The sequence below is a fragment of the Lolium rigidum genome, chromosome 1 (assembly GCF_022539505.1).
Source record: "Lolium rigidum isolate FL_2022 chromosome 1, APGP_CSIRO_Lrig_0.1, whole genome shotgun sequence".
Classification (NCBI taxonomy): domain Eukaryota; kingdom Viridiplantae; phylum Streptophyta; class Magnoliopsida; order Poales; family Poaceae; genus Lolium; species Lolium rigidum.
The window spans coordinates 149,766,165-149,786,771 of record NC_061508.1 but is presented as its reverse complement, the minus strand read 5'-3'; the positions used below and the strand labels follow the sequence as shown (position 1 = coordinate 149,786,771).

Here is a 20,607-nt window from a genome sequence, read left to right as displayed (position 1 = left end):
AACTTTGCCTTTGCTTATTCTTCACCTGCACCAAGCTTCATCACATCCTTCCGACGGCGAGAGATCATCGTCATCCGTAAATCAGACGTCGTCAAACACATGTTGTCGGCCCCTGTTTTGAAAGGCCGACTCGGTAAATGGATGCTTGCGCTCGTCGGAATTTGACCTCCGGTACCAGCCTGCGAAGGCGGTCAAGGGCTAGCGTTAGCCGATCTCATCGCTGAACGGATCAGCACCAATATAGCAGCACTATCCATTCGTGCATGGGCTATGTTCTTCGATGGATCGGTTTGTGACGATGGTTGCGGCATCGGCATCCTGCTCGTATCGCCTCGGGGGGCAGAATACTCCTTCTCCATCGGATTATCTACCCCTTGCACCAACAACGTAGCAGAATATGAGGCAATACGTACAGGAATGGAATTGTTATTGGAAGCTGGAGCTGAAGCTGTAGAGCTCTTCGGAGACTCAAAGTTGGTGATTAACCAGCTCACGGAGGAATATAATTGCGAAAGTGAATCGTTGTTCCCATATTGGGCGGAATGCCGTGAGTTGATGACACGGTTCCGGTACATCAACTTCAATTGGATCCCAAGGTCCCGGAATACCGATGCCAACAATCTCGCACAAATGGCGTCGGAGCTACATAGATATAGCCGACGGAGCGGAAGTTCGGATACAATTCTCGGAACGAGAATGATTGGAGAGCCGAGATCTTCGATTATTTGAAAGATTCGGCTCGGGGGCACCTAAACGGGTGAGATACGAGCCATGAAGTATGTCCTTATAGGAGACGATATGTTCTACAGGACATTAGAAGGGTTGCTACTCAAGTGCCTAGGACCGACTGAGTCCAATCGGCTCTTACATGAGGTGCATGAAGGCGCCTGTGGAACACATCAGTCGGCTCATAAGATGAAGTGGTTGATCAGGCGATCAGGGTTTTATTGGCCCACTATGCTTGAAGATTGCTTCAATTATTACGGGGGTGCCAAGCATGTCAGATGTTTGGAAAAATTCAGATGGTGCCAGCATCAGCGATGAACCCCATCATCAAGCCTTGGCCGTTTCGGGGGTGGGGCATGGATATGATCGGCAAAATCCATCCGGCATCAGGTAAAAAACATGAATGGATTTTGGTCATCACAGATTACTTCACCAAGTGGGTGGAGGCCGTCCCTATGAAGAAGGTGACATCAGAAGACGTGATCAAGTTTGTGAAAGAACACGTCATTCATAGGTTTGGAATCCCCCAGACTATTACGACCGATGGAGGTTCGGTCTTCACTTCTAAAGAATTCAGGAAGTTCTCGTGATGACGTAGGGATTAAACCGATCCGATCATCCCCATACTATGCTCAAGCTAACGGACAGGCCGAGGCGTCCAATCAAAGCCCGATCAAGCTGATCAAGAGGAAAATTGACGAGAACCCTCGGGATTGGCACGATAAGCTATCGAAGCGTTATGGGCCTACCGCATGTCGTGCCATGGAGCTATAAAGACCTCGCCGTACCAGCTTGTCTATGGACGGGAGGCCGTATTGCCTTGGGAAATTACGGCTGGATCAAGACGCGTCACGTTTCGGAATGATCCGACGACTGAAGAGTATGCAGCTTTGATGAGCGACACTATTGAGGACGCAACGGAACTCAGGCTTTGGTCGTTGGAGAAGATTAAGGAGAACAAAGCCGGGGTGGCTCGTGCTTACAACAAAAAGGTTAGGCCAAAGGAGTTCCAAGTTGGTGATCTTGTGTGGGAAGCTGTGTTGCCATTGGGAACCAGGGATAAGGCATATGGCAAATGGTCTCCTAATTGGCACGGCCCATACAAAGTGGTCCAGGCCTTGAAGGGTAATGCGTACATGCTGGAGGAATTGAGCGGCGAAAAGTTCCCCGTGGCTGTTAATGGTCAACACCTCAAGAAATATTTCCCAAGCATGTGGGATGATGGACAGTAAGATGTGGGGGCCGATTTCAGAATCGGCCAGTAAAAAAAAAAAAATATATATATATATATATTAGAGCCGATGCACAGGCATCGACTTGAGAAAACGTATGGAGATTAACAGTATGCAAGTACAGCCGATGCACGGGCATCGACTTCAGAGAACAGAGCCGATACGCTGATATCGACTTTAGCGAAATAAGTTTATACAACAGTTTGGCCTCAGACAGCAAGATGAGCCGATATTTTGCCATCGGCTCCCTGTACGACAACTCCATTCGACAATCGACAAGGGAGCGAAATTAGTTGAGGGATTTTCTTCATTGATAAGGGGATTTCTTACAAAGAAAGAGCCGATTGCTCGGGAAGGGAGAACAAAAGAAGGGTCTATTGACCAATCTACTATTGCTAGGCCTATACTAGTAGATCTTAATCTACGGGCCGTCGCTTCCTTCGTCGTCGCCCTCGGAACTCTCATCGGCACTGCTGCCGATGGGTTCCTCGTCGCTGCTCCCGTAGCCTTCTACGGGAGCTTCGTCTTCGTCTTCATCGTCGCTCGCCGTCGTCGTCCCACCACATGCGGAGGCGCTTCGCCGGCGGGTAACCCTCGAGGGAGTCGTCGTCGTCGTCATCGTCTTCCTCTTCCTCTTCTTCGGAGGTGGGGCAGCCGTCCCAGGGGAACTGGTCGTCCTCGCTCTCCGACTCCAGTTCCCCGACGGCGAGGAACTGAAGGTCTTCGTCCCCGCTGGTCAGGGACTGGTCGTCTTCGGACCAGACAGAGGAGGCATGGTCTTCCAGGTCCCATGCTTCTGGGGCGCGGATGTCCGGTGGCGTTTCGCGGGAGGAGGAGGACCCGTAGGAAAGCTCGGAGGAGGAGTCGTGGAAGACCGACGAGGAAGAAGAAGAAGAGGAAGACATGGCTGTGGGAGTTTGGGGGTTTTTTGGTGCCGATGGCCGGAACGGAGCGAGGATGGTGAAATGGCGAACCGCTCGGAGCGGTTAAATAAAAGGGGGCTACGGTGAAAAATTCAATGCCACAGCAGTTTTCGAGGAGGCAGTACCCAAAGACAACGGTCAAATTGTGCGGAGCAATGGTTCTGCTCTGCCATGACATGACCCGACGAAAAATGCTGCAATGGTTCTGCTCTGCCATGACATGACCCGACGAAGGAAAGCAGAGTGATTTTGGAATTACCAATTCCAAAACCAGGGGGGCATGTGTTATCACCAAGATTTGACCAAGTCGGAGGTGGGCCGCAGTCAAGATGGGCTTAAGGAAATATACGTGGAGAATTACATGAATCGGCCTTTTATACCAAGTTGGGCTTAATTGCCCGTGTATCTGTAACATATTAGATCGCATTTTAGTTTAGAGATAGAATCTTACTCGTGCACGGTTTAGTGCACGCCCACATTAGAAAGTCCCCTGGACTATAAATATGTACCTAGGGTTTATGGAATAAACAACAACTCACGTTCAACCCCCAAAACAAACCAATCTCGGCGCATCGCCAACTCCTTCGTCTCGAGGGTTTCTATCGGGTAAGCGACATGCTGCCTAGATCGCATCTTGCGATCTAGGCAGCACAAGCCCCACGTTGTTCATGCGTTGCTCGTATCGAAGCGCTTTTGATGGCGAGCAACGTAGTTATCATTAGATGTGTTAGGGTTAGCATTGTTCTTCGTTTAAGCATGCTTACGTAGTGCAACCCTTGCATATCTAGCCGCCCTCACGCCTATCTCAGGTGTGGGGCGGCACCCCGCTTGATCATTATTTAGTAGATCTGATCCGTTACGATTGCTCCTTGTTCTACAAGGATTAGTTTAATATCTCGCAATAGTTAGGCCTTACAAAGGGGGAGGATCCAGTGGCACGTAGGGTGGCGTTCGCAAGTCCTAAACGGGATGTTCCGAGGATCAACTTCATGTTGGTTTTTAGGCCTTGTTTAGGATCGGCTTACGAGCACCGTGCGTGGCCGCGAGGCCCAACCTGGAGTAGGATGATCCGATTATGCGGTGAAAACCCTAAATCGTCGTAGATCTCATTAGCTTCATCTTGATCAAGCAGGACCACCAAGTATTCGTGCACCCCGTACGAATCATGGGTGGATCGGCTCTTTGAGCCGATTCACGGATAACCTGAGAGCCGATCGAGGCTCGTATTTAACGTTTACATGTATGCCCTGCAGGAAACTAAGCGAGGCATCCCCATCACCTTCCTGACCAGGTATAGGTCAGGTGGCACGCCCTTGCACTTCGCATCGCCGCGTGTGACCAGAAGAGCATTGCGGGCCGTCGCTCGGAGGGGTCTCAGCCAGCCGCAGCTCTAGGCTCTTCCCGGCTCTACGGTGTTGACAAGGCCGCTGCCCGCCGGTGGGTTTTGGCAGTCAACACTACCATCATCTTCTACCTCCATGCACTACACACACGCACGCAAACACACGCACAAACACACGCGCACACTCCCCCCCCCCCCCAACACACACATGCACGTGCGTGCGCGCGCGCAAACACACAGTACACGAAGTAAGGTTTTTACCGGATTTGTATGTTCAGGGCCTATCTTCGGTATGCTACCATTCCAATCTCCAAGTGTGGCCCCTCCGAACAAAATATACCGTTGTATAATACCTCAACAACATGATTGTGTTGACTAGTGTGGAAATGTATAGACGATGGAACATCAGCATCACGGGTACATATAACCAATTAACACCATGCATATGCCATACGGAGGGTTTGTTTCTCTCATAGGGTTTCCAGTGAAGGCGATCAGGAGGTGTTATGTCTCCCCTCAGCCGCTGGCACCGAAATCGTTGGTTCCCCTGCCCTTCGTTGACCGATTTAGCTGGGCGGTGGGGAACTTCGGATTAGATGCTCAGTCCCCGTAGGATCCTCGAGTTTCGTACCTGTAGTGTAGGGGCATCGGCGACGATGAGAATAAAGGTACTTCGGCCCACTCTAGTTCCGCCTCCGCCTGATGAAGCTTAGCCAGATACGTCTCTATCAGGGAACTTAAGAGTTTTCAGTCCTCCATCTCTATCTGGACGCATTTAGGATTATCTTCGGCCCACTCGGCACTAGCTTCCGTTGGACGGAGATATATCACGATCGTTGTCACCTACATCTTCTGATCTATGTCAACGACTCCCTGGCCGTTGCTTCTACGGAGATCTCTCAGGATCGTGGTACCTAGCATTTTATGTTCTACATCGACGAATTCTTGGCTGCTGCGTCAAGAAGCATTTGAGTTTTTCATTCTTTCAACACGAACCTTGCTACGTTGGAGGCCTAGAGGCGGCATCGAGTTTTGCTCATGTCGTGTTGTAGAGGGATGCAATAGAAAGATTGTGCTGAAGTTTCCAAGGACTTGTGTTTTATATCTCTTTTTTGTAAGGATGTTCTCATAAGGGTTTCAGAGATAATAGGTGACCTTATGCCTTTTCCACAGTTATTTTTAACACCATATGTCATTCCAAGGGGAAACAAATATGTACACAAACATCCCCTCAAAAAAAATGTACAGAAACACTGATTTTTTTTAAAAATGTACACAAACATTCCAAACACACGCATCTATCACCCATAGGCCATAGCGGACCAGGAAGGCGGAAGCCTAGCCACTCAGCCGAGCCACGGCACCATACTGGTGCGATTCTAATAACGGTCTCGGCCGACGAGCGAGAGGAGGAAGGTCCGGTAGTTGCCAGAGGTCTCGGAGTGGATGGCGTCGGCCAGCGACCTCTTGTACTTCTTGTGGTACTCCGCCTTGATGTACTGCATGTCGATCTCCGTCCTTGTCACCACCACCCGTATCAGCGCCGTGTCGCTGGTGCCCAGCCCTTTCATGGCCTTGTGCAGCACCTTGGCGAAGTACCCCGCCGGGCTCTGGGCGCACCTGAGGATGGTGAGCAGCCCGAACTCGAAGTTTCCTGACGTCTCGCTCTTCACAGCCTGCGACAGACACACAGACAGACAGACGATGAATTTTTCATTCTGCTTAGGGAAGCAGGAACACGTACGAGAGCTTTAACATCCGAACATATAATTCACCTTCTCCAGGGAGCGGGTGAACATGTGCTGGTAGGCGGCGGCGACGGACGCCATGTGCGCCCAGCTGCGCTCGCTGAAGATGCGGATGAAGGTCCGCTCGTTGGTGCCCAGCCTCCTCTCCCCGGCTCTGTAGAGCTCCCTCGCGTCGTACGCTGCGGCCGAAGGATCCACCTGCGGGCCTTCGTAGCGTGGGACTCCCAGGTACGCCAGCAAGAGCTGCAGGCACGCGTCAAGAACATCAAGGAAAAGGTTGAGATTAATTATAGATTGAAATACAGTAGTAGGAAAAGTTTGCAGAACCGAGGAAACCTACCTTCTGATGATCGCCGTAGGTGCGCTCGGTGATGTCATGCTCGAGGTAGCATCCGAAGAGCGCGCGGTAGGTCTGCTTCATGACCTGCAGCTGCGACGGCGTCCTGGAGCAGATCACCTCCGTGGCGCCCCTCAGGTCGGTGATGTCGCTGTTGAGGGCCTGGTTCAGAATGGTGGCGTCGCGTCCCACGGGGTCCAGCACCCACAGCAGCATCGCCTTCTTGTGGTGCCCGGTGAGCTCGGTCGACAGGCGGTGGTAGAGGTCCTGCCGGTACAGCGCCCGGTACTCCTGCATGATGAGCGCGCGCTGCGTGGAGTCGCGGTGCGCCAGTATGCTGATCACCGTCGTGCTGTCGCAGCCGAACCCTCTGAAGGCCCTGTGGAGGGCGATGGCGTCGTTGCGCGGGGACGTGAGCACCGGAGGCACGCTCAGGCTCGCCATGGATCGCGACCTCGGAGCTTCCTTTTATTTCTCTTCTCTCAGCTGGCGGTTAATTTCTGCCCCGGCCGCGTGGTCTGGCGCCGTTGCCGTTGCGTACTGGGGGTTTTAAAGGAAGAAGAAACGCCCGGAGAATCAACCAACGCCGTGGGCAGATGGTACACCGCGTCCGATCGACGCGGTCGCGTGGCCGGCGACCCCCACCACCACCACTTCACCACGAATCAACCGGAAAGGCAAAGGGAAATATGCCTCCTCATCGTCGTCATCGACCCAGTGAGGATCAATCGCCTTGCGCCGCGCGCCTTTCGGCCCATACCAGATGGGCCATACAGATCAAAATGTGGCATCAGTGGTGGGTGATGTGGCACGCCAGCCAACACGCCCGTGGTCGGCGGCTAGGTTTTTCCTACCTGCATGACAAGGGAGGTACGGGAAGAAACATCCATCACTGAATTCAATCTTTTACTTTACTCCCTCCGTCAGTAAATAAGTGTATAAATTCGCAAAAAAAAAAAGTAAATAAGTGTATATTTTTTTATTTTTTGGAAGTAAAACATTTTCAAAGTTAACTAGATTTTTACACGAAAATAATAACATATGTGACATGCAACTACTATATTATTAAACTACATGTTAAGATGAGTCTAGCCATACTAATTTGGTATCATAAATGTTGCTACTTTTTTAGTCAAAGTGACTAGAGTTTGACTCAAGACATGTAAGGTACACTTATTTGTAGACGGAGCGAGTATATAATATTACCTTCTGGCCCCGCTTTCCTGCTTAGTACTTGTTGTTTGGATGTCCAGTCCACACGGCCATCATCCAATAGACTTATGTTTTGCGAGAAGAAGAACTAGTGAACTATAGAATTGGTCTGAAAGCTACTCAGGTCGGACTACAATTTTGGCCGACATGGCTCTTACAGTAATTTGGGCAATATTTGGGTTTAGGAGTCAAAAAAATTTAAATTTGGAAATATTCAAATTCAAAAAAATGTTTAAATAAAAAATCATTTTCACAAAAATCTGCAGGCTAGATCGACACAAAGAAGCCGATGGATCCATTTGTATTGCCCTGCCTCTCCAAATGGAAACACGGTACCAGCATGGCCACGGTTGGCATCTCCATTGTCAATCCAATTGCCGTCGTCGCACCTATCGTTGCTGCCAGCTGCATAGATCCACGGTCAGCCGCCGTTCTACCCACATAGGTGTTGCAACCATTCTATCATCAAACGGTTTTGGGTCCCCCGAACACCATGCTCAGCCGACAATATAAGGGGATGAGCCCGTCGCCACCGTTTGCCGAAAGGGCTTTGGCCATTGGAGTGTCCTCTAGGTAATTGGGTATGGCACGGTGGGCAGGGGAGAGGGAGAAGGACCGAAGGGCTGGCAGCTAGGATTTCGACTAAGCTGCACTCCTAGAAATGACTTGAGGGACCAGTCCCTCAAGGCCCTATAAAAAATATTCATAGTATATAGGAGTTAAGCGGTGGTGTTTTCTTCGTATGCTTACAAGTAATATTAATAGAAAAAAGCAATTTAAAAAAATGTTCACGCATATGAAAGAGATACACGTACTTTCAAAAAACATGCATGGTACTTACAAAATGTAGGAAACGAAAAAAAGAAACATGGAAATTTTTCGATAAAGGGAATATATTAATATCAGAAGATACCAATTACACCCAGTCTCTGAAACAACGCAACACCCTAATGGCAGTACGGATGCACACAGCCAAAAAAGAAAAAAAGAAAACTAAGAAATAACAGTTCCGCTACAACATTCTAGGCCTAGCAACAGCAATACATCCACCACCAAGACAACACCTGAAATACAGACTCTCCAAAAGCGGGCAAGAAGGAAACAGTGCACCAGCGCCGTCGTCGCCCGATCAAATATCTTAGGTTTTCACCCTGAAGCCGCTCTCAAAACAATGCCTCCAACAAGATCATTGCCAGGCACAACCAGTTAAGGCCAGACCTTAGATTTTCTCCCTGAAAGGTAGGACTCTGAACTTCACCTGTGTTGCCGCCCCACTTTCATACCACTGCTGCGAAGCCCGGAACACCAAGCAAGTCCCTCAACAGCGCGGGGACTTAAATCTCCATTAGCTAGACCTCCGATCCGGCCTTCATGATATTCTCTTCTTCTGATTTCACCATGGACCAAAATGTCACTTGATGTCAACACAGAACAGAGCTTCGCGTCGCTCCCTCCAGAACCAAAAGGCTAGAATAAAAACATGGGTGCGCACGACCGAATACCACCCGATCCAGCAAACTTCAGGCAAAACAAGCACTGTTACATTCGCCGGCGGCGCCTTCCGGAACTCAACACTCCGGCTAGATCAAGAAGGGCAGACCTCAGGAAGGTCTCCATCTTCGCGCAAGAGAAACCCTAGGACCACCATCTTCAAACTGCGAAACAGACGAACAGGCCCCCTGGCCGCCATCTGCTAGCCAGCGAAAACGAAGGAGGAATCGGTGAACGCACCATCCGAGACCCACGCGACCCAGATCGAAGATCGGGCCTGCCACACCACGCGGTCTTGGACGCCGATACCACACCATCGACACCTCGCAAAGTTGCTGCCTCTTCCTCGCGCTGTCAGGAGAACCGACGACGGGTCTGTGTGGGAACCAGACACGCAGCCACCACCACCCATCGCCGGAAGGCCATGGAAGGAGCAGCTGCCGCCGCACATCAGGGGATCTCCGCCCCGGATGCCATGCTCGCCTCCCCGCAGCAGCCGCCCCAGCCACCACATCAGGTCGTCGCCACGACCACCCCCCGACCCCCTTTGGCGCCGGGGACCACCGCCACCGTGGCCGACGCCGACGGCAGCGGCGGAGGGAGGGATACGGAGGGGAGACGGCGGCTGGCGGCGCTAGGGTTCGCCCTGGCGTCGCCCTGGGGGACGACGCGTGGGCGAGAGCGAACCGTTTTCCAAAAGAAACATGGAAATGGAAGGTTATACTACTAACAAACTAACAACAGTAAAAGAAACATGAAATATGAAAAAGCATGAAACTTAAAAGGGCAGGAAAAAATAAAATAAAATATAAATGCAAAACTAAGGGAACAAAAACAAAAAGGTTGGAAGACACCCAAAGAAAAACCACGAAAAAAAAGCAAAAAAAAACCCACATATGCACACTTAATGGGCGAGGACCATGCTTATGCTAGGATTGCGTGAAGGTCACCTAAGAATTCTGGGGGAAGTTGGCGCCAGCTCGGCGGTAATCGCCATCCCACACATCTCTGTTGTTTTTGGGCCCGGCCTATATAGCAAGGTTTGACTTTTCGCCCGGTTTGTTTGCCTGATCTTTTGGGTTTCTCGGTAGTTCTTTCGATTTTCTGACTAGTCCGTCTTAAAAAATGTCTGAGTACTTTTCAGAAACTTGAGATTTCAAATTTTTAATTTTTTTAAATCTAGACATTTTTTATATTTGAACATTTTTCAAAACTGAGCATTTTAGAAATTTATTTTTTGAAAACATACTTTTTTGAATTTGAACACTTTAAGAAACTGAAAAAATTTGACAATTGATTATTTTTGTAAATAAACATTTTTTCGAAAACAAACATTTATTGAAAACTCAAAAAAAACGAACTAAAATCATAAAAATCGAACACAACGCAGAAACCATAAGAAAATTGAAAAAACCTAAATGAAAAAACCTACACGGCGATCTATGGGTTAGGCCCATGCCCTGCAGGGGGTGTGCGGCACTGCGCTACTTATAAGAGCAAGTCTAACAGACCCCCTAAAAGACCCAACCCCGTAAAATAACCGCCGATATACGGCGTAGAGCTCTACCCGGCCGTCTAGCAGACCCCGTAAATCAGCCCCCCGTATCGAAATTTTTTAGTTTTGGTTACGGGGCGGCTCTTCGCCCCCTACTTGTGAGGGATGGGAAGGGGAATAGAGGGCCAAACCACCATTCTCCCCTCCACTGCGCGCGAAGGGTTTCAGCGAAACCCAACCGCCGCCGCCCGATCTCCTCCGCCATGCCCTTCCCGGCAACGACGCGGTCGGATCTTGCTGCCATGAATCCCCCGCAATCCCCGCCGACCGTCGGCGGTGCACCACCTTCGCCCGTGGTGGTTGATGTCCCCGTCAGAGGTCCGCCAAGTGCCGGCGACGTGTCGGCCATGATCTCCGCCACCATCCCGTTGAAAAGGAAGAGGATCCCGAAGCACTTCTTCGAAGCCCCTGCGGCGGCCGCAGCTCCGCAGGCTGTGACTGCTGGAGCTGCCAAGAAGGGGAGCAGGACGAAGACGAAGGCGGCCGGGACGAGGGGTGCCCCGCCGAGCAAGGTGAAGACAAAGTCAGTCAGCCCCATCGGCCTCGCGCCTCCATCGCCCTCCAAGGCCACGGCCCCTCCTCCCTCCGTTCCGTCCGCGACGACGCCCGTGCCGCCGCCACCCTCCATGGACGTCGACAAGGTGTTCGATGTTGAGTCCACAACATCGTACATGGACATGCTCAACGCTTCCTCGGTGGACTTGGACGCCGGCATCGATGTGTTCGATGGGGAGGACAATGTCGAAGGGATTGACGATTATGCCGAGGAGGAGGAGGGTGAGGGTGACGAAGTGGTCGATGAGGTGGTTGAGGTTGATCCAGCCGCCGCCGGTTCTTCCGCGCCGTCGAAGCCACGCACCTTGAACTACACCGAGATTGAAGATGTAACCTTGGTCTGTGCTTGGGGTAGGGTAGGGATGGATGCGTGCACCGGAGTGGACCAAGCCGGCAAGCGCTATTGGTAGCGCATCGACGATCTCTACCACCAGCTGAAGCCTCGCACCAATAGTATGGCCGACAGATCCTACCGCTCCCTTGAAGGCCGGTGGAACACCATCAAACCAGCTTGTTCTCGTTGGAGTGCTGCCATGGACCAAGTTGCCGACAACCCCCCTAGTGGATCCGTGCCGGAGGACTATGTAAGTTTTCCAAGTTTGTTGATGTCCATACTATGTGTTGATGATGGAACCTCCGTGGCTTGAACATTGGCTATGATCGCGTTGATTGCGTTGTGATGTAAAAACTATGAATTATGCATCACATGATTTGGATGTGCAATGTTTGATCAGAAATAGTTGTCTGAAATAGCTGTCTAAAACCCTGTTTTGAGGGGTTGGAAACTCGTCCGAGCTAGCAGATCCCGTATCCCCACCCCGTAAAACAGAATTCTATGGAAGATTCTGTTTTACGGGATGGGGATACTGAAGGAGATATGCCCTAGAGGCAATAATAAAGTGGTTATTATTTATATCTCTATGTTTATGATAAATGTTTATATGTCATGCTATAATTGTATTAACCGAAACATTAGTACATGTGTGATATGTAGACAACAAGAAGTCCCTAGTATGCCTCTTAAACTAGCTTGTTGATTAATGGATGATTAGTTTCATAATCATGAACATTGGATGTTATTAATAACAAGGTTATATCATTATATGAATGATGTAATGGACACACCCAATTAAGCGTAGCATAAGATCTCGTCATTAAGTTATTTGCTATAAGCTTTCGATACATAGTTACCTAGTCCTTATGACCATGAGATCATGTAAATCACTTATACCGGAAAGGTACTTTGATTACATCAAACGCCACTGCGTAAATGGGTGGTTATAAAGGTGGGATTAAGTATCCGGAAAGTATGAGTTGAGGCATATGGATCAACGAGTGGGATTTGTCCATCCCGATGACGGATAGATATACTCGGGCCCTCTCGGTGGAATGTCGTCTAATGTCTTGCAAGCATATGAATAAGTTCATAAGAGACCACATACCACGAGTACGAGTAAAGAGTACTTGTCGGGAGACGAGGTTGAACAAGGTATGGAGTGATACCGAAGATCAAACCTCGGACAAGTAAAATATCGCGTGACAAAGGGAATTGGTATTGTATGTGAATGGTTCATTCGATCACTAAAGTCATCGTTGAATATGTGGGAGCCATTATGGATCTCCGGATCCCGCTATTGGTTATTGGTCGGAGTGAGTACTCAACCATGTCCGCATAGTTCACGAACCGTAGGGTGACACACTTAAAGTTGGATGTTGAAATGGTAGTACTTGAATATGGAATGGAGTTCGAATATTTGTTCGGAGTCCCGGATGAGATCCCGGACATCACGAGGAGTTCCGGAATGGTCCGGAGAATAAGATTCATATATAGGATGTCATTTTATGTGAATTAAAATGTCGCGGAAGGTTCTATGGAAGGTTCTAGAAGGTTCTAGAAAAGTCCGGAAGAAACCACCAAGGAAGGTGGAGTCCACATGGGACTCCACCTCCATGGCCGGCCAACCCTAGTGGGGGAGGAGTCCCAAGTGGACTCCCCTTAGGGGGCCGGCCACCCCCCATATGGGAGGTGGAACTCCCACCTCTAGTGGGAGTCCTAGCTTGGCTAGGTTTCCCCTCCTTATGGAAGGTTTTTGGTTCGGGTCTTATTCGAAGACTTGGATACCAACACTTGGGGTTCCACCTATATAATGAGGGGCATAGGGGAGGGGGCCGGCCACACCAAGACCACAAGCTGGCCGCCCCCATTGAAGTGGCCGGCCACCCCCTCCCAAACCCTAGCCGCCCCCCTCTCCTCCATATCTCCCGCGTAGCTTTAGCGAAGCTCCGCCGGAGTTCTCCACCGCCACCGACACCACGCCGTCGTGCTTGTCGGATTCAAGAGGAGCTACTACTTCCGCTGCCCGCTGGAACGGGGAGGTGGACGTCGTCTTCATCAACAACCGAACGTGTGACCGAGTACGGAGGTGCTGCCCGTTCGTGGCGCCGGAACCGATCGTGATCAAGATCTTCTACGCGCTTTTGCAAGCGGCAAGTGAACGTCTACCGCAGCAACAAGAGCCTCATCTTGTAGGCTTTGGAATCTCTTCAAGGGTGAGACTCGATACCCCCTCGTTGCTACCGTCTTCTAGATTGCATCTTGGCTTGGATTGCGTGTTCGCGGTAGGAAATTTTTTGTTTTCTATGCAACGTTATCCTACGGTGGTATCGAGCCGTGTCTATGCATAGATGGTTGCACGAGTAGAACACAATGGTTTTGTGGGCGTTGATGCTCTTGTTATCTTTAGTTGAGTACTTTGCATCTTTATGGCATAGTGGGATGAAGCGGCTCGGACTAACTTTACATGACCGCGTTCATGAGACTTGTTCCTCGTTCGACATGCAACTTGTATTGCATAAGAGGCTTTGCGGGTGTCTGTCTCTCCTACTATAGTAAAGATTCAATTTACTCTTCTATTGACAACATTAGTATCAACGTTGTGGTTCATGTTCGTAGGTAGATTAGATCTCTCTCGAAAACCCTAAACCACGTAAAATATGCAAACCAAATTAGAGACGTCTAACTTGTTTTTGCAGGGTTTGGTGATGTGATATGGCCATAATGTGATGATGAATATGTATGAGATGATCATTATTGTATTGTGGCAACCGGCGGGAGCCTTATGGTTGTCTTTAAATTTCATGTTGAGTAGTATTTCAAAGTAGTTGTAATAGTTGCTACATGGAGGACAATCATGAAGACGGCGCCATTGACCTTGACGCTACGCCGACGATGATGGAGATCATGCCCGAAGATGATGGAGATCATGTCCGTGCTTTGGAGATGAAGATCAAAGGCGCAAAGACAAAAGGGCCATATCATATCACATATGAACTGCATGTGATGTTAATCCTTTTATGCATCTTATTTTGCTTAGATCGCGACGGTAGCATTATAAGATGATCCCTCACTAAAATCTCAAGATAATAAAGTGTTCATCCTTAGTAGCACCGTTGCCAAGACTTGTCGTTTCGAAGCATCTCGTGATGATCGGGTGTGATAGAATCAACAAGTGCATACAACGGGTGCAAGCCAGTTTTGCACATGCGGATACTAAGGTGGCCTTGACGAGCCTAGCATGTACAGACATGGTCTCGGAACACGTGATACCGAAAGGTAGAGCATGAATCATATGGTTGATATGATGAACACTTTGAGTGTTCGCCATTGAAATCACACCTTGTCTCGTGATGATCGGACATAGGTGCGGTGGATTTGGTTCGTGTGATCACTAAGACAATGCGAGGGATATTGTTTTGAGTGGGAGTTCACCTAGATTTTTAATTATGTTGAATTAAAATTTGAACTCAATTTGTCATAAACTTAGTCTAAACTATTGCAAATATATGTTGTAGAGATGGCGTCCCCAATCAATTTTAACCAGTTCCTAGAGAAAGAAAAGCTTAAGAGCAACGGTAGCAACTTCACCGACTGGTTCCGTCATGTGAGGATCTTCCTCTGCGGCGGAAATCTGCAATATGTGCTTGATGCACCGCTAGGTGACCCTCCTGTGAAACTGAAACCGATGAAGTAAAAGCTGTTTACGAGACTCGGAAAACTCGGTACTCTCAAGTTCGGTGTGCCATCCTGTGCGATGCTGGAATCCGATCTTCAAAAACGTTTTGAGCACCACGATCCTCATGAGTTGATGAATGAGCTGAAAGCTATATTCGAGACTCATGCGGCCGTGGAATGCTATGAAGCATCGAAACAATTTTTCAGTTGTATGATGGAAGAAGGCAGCTCCGTTAGTGAGCACATGCTCGCCATGACCGGGCATGCGAAGAAACTCGGTGACTTGGGAATAGTGATTCCTAACGAGTCGGGGATTAATCGTGTCCTTCAATCACTGCCACCAAGTTACAAGAACTTTGTGATGAACTACAATATGCGAGAACATGAACAAGGAGTTACCTGAACTCTTTGGCATGCTAAAAGCTGCTGAGATTGAGATCAAGAAAGAGCACCAAGTGTTGATGGTCAACAAGACCACCGGTTTCAAGAAACAGGGCAAGTCTAAGGGAAAATTCAAGAAGGGTGGCAAGAAAGCTGCCACGCCTCCTATGAAACCTAAGAACGGCCCTAAGCCCGATGCTGAGTGCTATTACTGCAAGGAGAAGGGACAATGGAAGCGTAATTGCTCCAAGTATTTGGCTGATCCGAAGAGCGGCCTTGTCAAGAAGAAGAAAGAAGGTATATCTGATATACATGTTATAGATGTTTATCTCACTGGTTCTCGTTCTAGTACCTGGGTATTTGATATTGGTTCGGTTGCTCATATTTGTAACTCGAAACAGGAACTAAAGAATAAACGAAGACTACTGAAAGATGAAGTGACGATGCGCGTTGGAAACGGATCCAAAGTCGATGTGATCGCTGTCGGCACACTTCCTCTACATCTACCTTCGGGATTAGTTTTAAGCCTAAATAATTGTTATTTTGTACCCGCGTTGAGCATGAACATTATATCTGGATCTTGTTTAATGCAAGACGGTTATTCATTCAAGTCTGAGAATAATGGTTGTTCTATTTTTATGAATAATATCTTTTATGGTCGAGCACCACAAAAGAATGGCTTATTTCTGTTAGATCTCGATAGTAGTGATACGCATATACATAACATTGATGCTAAGCGAATTAAATTGAATGATAATTCTACTTATATGTGGCACTGTCGTCTTGGTCATATTGGAGTGAAACGCATGAAGAAACTCCATGCTTGATGGATTACTTGAATCACTTGACTTTGAGTCACTTGATAGATGCGAAGCATGTCTGATGGGAAAAATGACTAAGACTCCATTTTATGGTATGATGGAGCGAGCTACTGACTTATTGGAAATCATACATACCGATGTGTGCGGACCAATGAGCGTAGCATCGCGCGGTGGTTATCGTTATGTTCTAACCTTCACGAGATGATCCGAGTAGATATGGGTATATCTATTTCATGAAACATAAATCCGAAACTTTCGAGAAGTTTAAGGAATTCCAAAGTGAAGTAGAAAATCAACGTAACAAGAAGATCAAATTTCTACGATCTGATCGTGGAGGTGAATATCTGAGTTATGAGTTTGGCATGCATTTAAAGAAATGCGGAATACTTTCACAATTGACACCGTCGGGAACACCTCAACGTAACGGTGTGTCCGAACGTCGTAATCGAACTCTCTTAGATATGGTTCGTTCTATGATGTCTCTTACTGATTTGCCGTTATCATTTTGGAGTTATGCATTAGAGACAGCCGCATTCACTTTAAATAGAGCACCATCAAAATCCGTAGAAACGACACCGTATGAATTATGGTTTAATAAGAAACCTAAGTCTGTCGTTCCTGAAAGTTTGGGGTTGCGAAGCCTATGTAAAGAAGTTACAACCGGACAAGCTAGAACCCAAAGCGGAGAAATGCGTCTTCATAGGATACCCTAAGGAAACTATAGGGTATACTTTCTATCACAAATCCGAAGGCAAAATCTTTGTTGCTAAGAACGGAACCTTTCTTGAGAAAGAATTTCTCACTAAAGAAGTGACTGGAAGAAAAGTAGAACTCGATGAGATTGATGAATCTATACTCGTTGATCAGAGTAGCGCGATACCGGAAGTTGTACCAGTACCGCCTACACCAACAACAGAGGAAGCTAATGATAATGATCATGGAACTTCGAACGAGGAAACTACTGAACCTCGCAGATCGACAAGGGAACGTGCCACTCCTGATTGGTATGATCCTTGTCTAAATGTCATGATTGTGGATAACAATGATGAGGACCTCGCGACGTATGAAGAAGCGATGATGAGCCCAGATTCCAACAAATGGCAAGAAGCCATGAAATCCGAAATGGGATCCATGTATGATAACAAAGTATGGACTTTGGTAGACTTACCCGATAGCCGAAAGGCTGTCGAGAATAAATGGATCTTCAAGAGAAAAACGAGATGCTGATGGTAATATTATTGTCTATAAAGCTCGACTTGTCGCAAAAGGTTTCCGACAAATTCAAGGAGTTGACTACGATGAGACTTTCTCACCTGTAGCGAAGCTAAAATCTGTGAGGATTTTGTTAGCAATAGCTGCATTTTTCGATTATGAGATTTGTGAGATGGATGTCAAAACGGCGTTCCTTAATGGAGACATTGAGGAAGAGTTGTATATGGTACAACCCAAAGGTTTTGTCGATCCTAAAAATGCTGACAAAGTATGCAAACTTCAGCGTTCAATCTATGGACTGAAGCAAGCATCGAGAAGTTGGAACCGACGCTTTGATAAGGTGATCAAAGACTTCGGGTTTATACAGTGTCATGGAGAGGCCTGTATTTACAAGAAAGTGAGTGGGAGCTCCGTAGCATTCCCGATATTATATGTAGATGACATATTATTGATCGGGAATGATATAGAACTATTAAGCGAGTGTTAAAGGTTATTTGAATAATAGTTTTTCAATGAAAGACCTTGGTGAAGCATCGTATATATTAGGCATCAAGATTTATAGAGATAGATCAAGACGCCTAATAGGGCTATCACGAGTACATATCTGGACAAGATTCTAAAGAAGTTTAGAATGGACGAAAGTAAGAAAGGGTTCTTACCTATGTTACCGAGGCAAGGTCTTGAGTAAGACTCAAGGACCGGCTACGGCAGAAGAAAGAGAAAGGATGAGTAATATCCCCTATGCCTCGGCGATAGGATCTATCATGTATGCCATGCTATGTACTAGACCGGATATAGCACATGCTTGTTAGTTTGACTAGCGAGATATCAAAGTGATCCGGGAATGGAACACTTGGACAGCGGTCAAGAATATCCTGAAGTACTTGAAAAGAACTAAGGATATGTTTCTTTGTTATGGAGGTGACCAAGAGCTCGTTGTAAATGGTTACACCGATGCAAGTTGGAACAATGATCCTGATGACTCTAAGTCACAGTCTGGGTACGTGTTTATATTGAATGGTGCTGCGATAGAGCTGGGCAAGCTCGAAGCGGTGCACGGTGGCGAAGTCTTCAACGAGAATCGAGTACATAGCGGCTTCGGAGGCTTCATCGAAGCGGTATGGATGAAGAGGTTCATTGTAGAGCTCGGTGTGGTTCCTAGTGCATTGGACCCATTAATCATTTACTTGTGATAACATGGGTGCCATCGCCAATGCACAAGAGCCAAGGTCACACAAGAGGCTGAAGCATATCAAGCTGCGTTACCACTCGATTCGCGAGTACATCGAAGATGGAGAAGTAAAGATTTGCAAAGTACACAGCTGATCCGAATGTAGCAGATCCGTTGACTAAAGCTCTCCCTAGGGCAAAGCATGACCAACACCGGAATGCCATGGGTGTTAGGTATATTACAATGTAATCTAGATTATTGACTCTAGTGCAAGTGGGAGACTGAAGGAGATATGCCCTAGAGGCAATAATAAAGTGGTTATTATTTATATCTCTATGTTTATGATAAATGTTTATATGTCATGCTATAATTGTATTAACCGAAACATTAGTACATGTGTGATATGTAGACAACAAGAAGTCCCTAGTATGCCTCTTAAACTAGCTTGTTGATTAATGGATGATTAGTTTCATAATCATGAACATTGGATGTTATTAATAACAAGGTTATATCATTATATGAATGATGTAATGGACACACCCAATTAAGCGTAGCATAAGATCTCGTCATTAAGTTATTTGCTATAAGCTTTCGATACATAGTTACCTAGTCCTTATGACCATGAGATCATGTAAATCACTTATACCGGAAAGGTACTTTGATTACATCAAACGCCACTTGCGTAAATGGGTGGTTATAAAGGTGGGATTAAGTATCCGGAAAGTATGAGTTGAGGCATATGGATCAACGAGTGGGATTTGTCCATCCCGATGACGGATAGATATACTCTGGGCCCTCTCGGTGGAATGTCGTCTAATGTCTTGCAAGCATATGAATAAGTTCATAAGAGACCACATACCACGGTACGAGTAAAGAGTACTTGTCGGGAGACGAGGTTGAACAAGGTATGGAGTGATACCGAAGATCAAACCTCGGACAAGTAAAATATCGCGTGACAAAGGGAATTGGTATTGTATGTGAATGGTTCATTCGATCACTAAAGTCATCGTTGAATATGTGGGAGCCATTATGGATCTCCAGATCCCGCTATTGGTTATTGGTCGGAGTGAGTACTCAACCATGTCCGCATAGTTCACGAACCGTAGGGTGACACACTTAAAGTTGGATGTTGAAATGGTAGTACTTGAATATGGAATGGAGTTCGAATATTTGTTCGGAGTCCCGGATGAGATCCCGGACATCACGAGGAGTTCCGGAATGGTCCGGAGAATAAGATTCATATATAGGATGTCATTTTATGTGAATTAAAATGTCGCGGAAGGTTCTATGGAAGGTTCTAGAAGGTTCTAGAAAGTCCGGAAGAAACCACCAAGGAAGGTGGAGTCCACATGGGACTCCACCTCCATGGCCGGCCAACCCTAGTGGGGGAGGAGTCCCAAGTGGACTCCCCCTTAGGGGGCCGGCCACCCCCCCATATGGGAGGTGGAACTCCCACCTCTAGTGGGAGTCCTAGCTTGGCTAGGTTTCCCCTTGATACGTCTCCGACGTATCGATAATTTCTTATGTTCCATGCCATATTATTGATGATACCTACATGTTAAAACATGTGTATTGCAATGATCCGGTAGTCCAAGCTAATTAGGACAAGGTGCGGGCACTATTAGTATACTATGCATGAGGCTTGCAACTTGTAAGATATAATGTACATAACTCATATGCTTTATTACTACCGTTGACAAAATTGTTTCATGTTTTCAAAAAAAAGCTCTAGCACAAATATAGCAATCGATGCTTTCCTCTTTGAAGGACCATTCTTTTTACTTTTATGTTGAGTCAGTTCACCTATCTCTCTCCACCTCAAGAAGCAAACACTTGTGTGAACTGTGCATTGATTCTTACATACTTGCATATTGTACTTGTTATATTAC

The 20,607-nt window shown here is 47.4% G+C and overlaps 1 protein-coding gene across 1 annotated transcript; it reads right to left on the bottom strand.

The window, feature by feature from the left end:
• Nucleotides 1-5,396: 5,396 nt before the first annotated feature.
• LOC124682566 (annexin D5-like) lies at nucleotides 5,397-6,930 on the bottom strand. The gene is made up of 3 exons (XM_047217224.1): nucleotides 6,312-6,930; nucleotides 5,999-6,214; nucleotides 5,397-5,899 (listed from the first exon to the last, which is right to left on the bottom strand). Exons 1-3 carry the CDS (start codon nucleotides 6,750-6,752, stop codon nucleotides 5,603-5,605), a joined length of 954 nt encoding a protein of 317 aa, XP_047073180.1. The 5' UTR covers nucleotides 6,753-6,930; the 3' UTR covers nucleotides 5,397-5,602.
• Between the last annotated feature and the right edge of the window lie 13,677 nt (nucleotides 6,931-20,607).

What these genes read in the sequence shown, in the direction of transcription:
- LOC124682566 (XM_047217224.1), bottom strand. Translation starts at nt 6,752, where the DNA reads ATGGCGAGCCTGAGCGTGCCTCCGGTGCTCACGTCCCCGCGCAACGAC. An exon ending in CCTACGGCGATCATCAGAAG is followed by an intron (nt 6,215 to 6,311) that starts GTAGGTTTCCTC and finishes GCGTGCCTGCAG; the next exon opens with CTCTTGCTGGCGTACCTGGG. An exon ending in TCACCCGCTCCCTGGAGAAG is followed by an intron (nt 5,900 to 5,998) that starts GTGAATTATATG and finishes TGTCTGTCGCAG; the next exon opens with GCTGTGAAGAGCGAGACGTC.